Source organism: Sinocyclocheilus rhinocerous, unplaced genomic scaffold, assembly GCF_001515625.1.
Source record: "Sinocyclocheilus rhinocerous isolate Xijiao unplaced genomic scaffold, SAMN03320098_v1.1 scaffold556, whole genome shotgun sequence".
Lineage (NCBI taxonomy): Eukaryota > Metazoa > Chordata > Actinopteri > Cypriniformes > Cyprinidae > Sinocyclocheilus > Sinocyclocheilus rhinocerous.
The window spans coordinates 230,486-234,257 of record NW_015631074.1 but is presented as its reverse complement, the minus strand read 5'-3'; the positions used below and the strand labels follow the sequence as shown (position 1 = coordinate 234,257).

The following is a 3,772-nucleotide window of genomic DNA, read 5'->3' as shown; positions in this document are numbered from 1 at the left end:
ACTAGATAATTCCGCACTCAGCTGCAATTCCAGGTTTTCAAACAGAGATGGCGACAAAGAGGCAAAACCTCCGGACCGGAGCTTTAAAAAAAAGCATGTAATCAGGTAATCTGGCTGAGATTGGCATTATTTGTATGCTGTTGTTCCAGCCGCGTTGTCGCAGAAATCGAATTTCCGAATCGCACGTCGCAAACCTAGCCCTTACAAAAAATTAACCATGGTTTTATTGCAGTAAAAGTGTAGTAGGCTAACCATGTTTTTTTTTTTGGCTTATTGATTACCATTTGTATAACCACAGTTTTACTCCAAATACCATGGTTAAAGATTAGTGTAGCCAAACCATAGTTAATTTGTGGTTACCATGGTTTAACTATAGTAATGTTATCGCATGTTGTGGTAAGTAACAGCACTGAAATGTATGAAAAGCAACCAATTAAGTTTTAAACTTTACCGTTCGTTCAAGTTTGCATTTAAACGTGCCCCTTTCGATGATGAACTGTTTTTGCCAATATAGTGAAAGTCAATGGGGTCCAATTTGGCCAGTCCAGTTGAGTCGGATCTTCTGCAGAATGTTTGTCATCATCCACCCTAGTGTTACTCATGAAACTCGAATGATTTTTTTATGGAATATACAGGGGCGTGTTTACGTTATGGGGGGCCCTAAGCAAATCTCCAGGAGGGGGCCCAGCGATCGCGTTTCCTGGCTGTAGAAATCGCGTTCCTTCCTACTCAGGAGAAATTGCGATGGCGATAGAAGTTGTGCTCCTTCTTCCTCGGGAGAAATCGCGGGGCCCCACGCAATTGCGTGCTTTGCGTGATGGATAAGCACGCTACTGGGAATATAAAGAGTTATCAGAATGCGAAAACTGTTCTTTTACTTACAATCAAAATGCAGTCACAGTTTTGTTTAAAGTAGCTACATAGTTAATCATGTTTTGAAGTCCATTTGCTTGTTAAAAAAAATTGTGAAACATATGTTTCACACTTGGATTTGTTTTTATAACCTGTAATTTACAAAGTTGGAAATGTTATTCAAAGACATTTTTACAAAAGAGTTTTTACTTGTTCAAAAGTTTGGGCTCAGTAACAATTTATCTATTTATTTATTATTATTATTTTTTTAAAAGACATCTCTAAGTCTCTTTCATCAAAGCTGCATTTATTTGATCAAATATAAAGTAAAACAGTTTTGTGAAATGTTATTAAAATGTAAAAGAACTGTTTTCTATTTGAATATATTTAAAAATGTAAAACATGCATTTTCTTAATATTTTTGTGTAAAACATGCATTTTTCATATATATTTCACATTATATCTTAAATAAAAGTAAAAGGTCCTTATATCCCTTTTGATCAATGTAATGTAATATTTAGAGATAAATATTACTTACTAATACATTCTTGCTGAATAATAAAAAAAAACACTGACCCCAGAATTTTGAACAATACTGTATTTAATCATAACTTTTGTTGTTGCTCATCCATAAACGTTCCCCTTCTTTAAATTATCATTCACAAATGCTGTCAGTTTTATGTATGACTGCACTACAATTTAGTGGATAAAAAATGTAAATAAAAAACAGACCATGGTGAATGTGGCCTCTGTTTATTTTATTTTTTTTTAAAGAGGAAAGTTTGCATCCCGCCAGCTGATGTTCACACTGATTACAAGCAAATATCTCATTTGACAGTATCAGACTGCATTTCAAATAGTAAGTTGTTTTTATATTGGTTTTTGCGTATGTGCCGACTACAAGTGTGGGCTGAAGGTGAGTTGGATCTCCTTGGGAGAGTGAAGGGGCAGAAAGCCACTGTGTTTATGATTAGCGCCAGCTCTCCGGCTGATTGAATAATTACCGGACTATTGAGGCCACATGGAAAGAAAGAAAGAAAGAAAGACAAAATAGAGGACAAGAGGCAGCCCCTTCTTACCAAGTCAGTCTGCACTGCATCCAAACCGACAAGCAAGACAATATGGGTCTGTGGGAAACCTGCTCTGTCCTTTTCCTTGTGGTAAGTGTATGATTTTGTGACTTAATTTGGGATTTCTCAATATTTTCACGATGCAGGGGATTTATTTGATCACTTGGACGGGTTTAAAAAGACGATGGTGTTTTTTTTTTTTTAAGAAACCCTGTTTTACAGTGATGGTGTAATCAGCTTCACTGCCAAAAAGCTGTCATTGAATGGACTGGATCAGACATTGTCACCCATGGCTTTTGTGTCTATGTCAGAAACACTTGTGGTCAGAATAAGGCAGTGAACGACAGACCTGTGAATTCATTTTATTTGCAATATATGCAATTTATTTAATTACTTTTCCCCCCAGCATTGTAGCTTGTTTTAAGTAATTATTTTGTTTATTTATTTATTTTATTTTATTCCCAGAATGTATGTGGAACATATTAACACATTTAAACCAAATAAATAATTATGCTGTTATGTTGTATGTTTTTATATTATGTCCCAGCATGTACAGTATGTGGTACATAATAGCACTTGTTTAAATCAATTATTTTATTTTTTTATTTTATTTTATCCAAGCATATACATGGTACATATTAACACTTTTTAAAATAATTATTTAATTGCTTTTACATTTTATTTCATGTAATTATTTTATTTTATAACTTGACTTGACTTGACTTGACTTAACTTAACCCAGCATGTACATGGTACATATTAACACTTTTTAAAGACAATTAAATAGTTTACTTCGGTTTAGTTTAGTTTTTGTTTAGTTTGTTTTCCCAGCATGTACATGGTATATATTAACACTTGTGTAAAGAAATGAAATTTTTATTTTATTTAATTTTCTATATTTATTTGTTTAATTTAATTGAAAAGTTAATTTAACTTTATTTTAATGTATTTTATTTTATTTTAATTTCTAACACGGCTATGCCAACTCTGTTACTAACTGGATCACATTTAGCAATATTGCAGGTCAAAAGTATTCTACTTGATTCCAGTTTAAGGTGATTCAGGAAGTAAGACTGGTAAACATCGATTAGATTTAGCATATCTTGGATAAAAACACCAATCCCGAATAACCCCGATAATGAACTGGTTTCAGATTCTGACTGCAGAAGGCTGGCATGACCTGGACAACACTGAGTATGACTGCTGGCCCATAGAAGAACCAAGCGATTACAACATGATTAGCTGTGGCGGTAAGTGCTGCTTTTTAAGAAAATGCATCTAATTAGCTACATTCAGTAGCTTTCATTGTTGTTGCTAATTCCCTAAAAGGACAGTTCATCCAAAAATGATCTATTTTTTTCACTCTCATGTCGATCTAAACCAGTAAGACTTAAAAAAAAAAAAAAATGGTCTAATTCATGAACAAAATGATTTGATTCTTTTTTTACTGAATTGCTGTCAAACCAAAACTGGCCTGAATTATTCAGTTTTGAATCTGAGGGTGAATAAAAAATGGCAACATTTTTGGTGAACTCTCCTTTAAGAATTGAAGACGAGGCCTTAAGGGGGGGCCATATGATGTTGCTAAAAAGAACATTATTTTGTGTATTTGGTGTAATGAAATGTGTTTATGCAGTTTAAGGTTCAAAAAACACATTATTTTCCACATACTGTACATTATTGTTGCTCCTCTATGCCCCGCCTTTCTGAAACGCGTCGATTTTTACAAAGCTCATCGGTCTGAAAAAGCGAGGTGTGCTGTGATTGGCCAACTATCCAGTGCGTTGTGATTGGCCGAACACCTCAAGCGTGTGACGGAAAAGTTACGCCCCTTACCATACTGTGATGCC

General features: G+C 34.3%; 1 protein-coding gene across 1 annotated transcript in view; it reads left to right on the top strand.

Annotated features, from left to right (window-relative positions):
- The first annotated feature begins 3,060 nt into the window (after positions 1–3,060).
- LOC107741563 (atrial natriuretic peptide receptor 2-like) overlaps positions 3,061–3,772 on the top strand; it is a 16,806-nt gene continuing 16,094 nt past the window's right edge. Inside the window, exon 1 of the mRNA XM_016554318.1 lies at positions 3,061–3,172. Coding sequence (XP_016409804.1) covers positions 3,061–3,172 — 112 coding nt within the window. The remainder of the gene's footprint in view (positions 3,173–3,772) is intronic.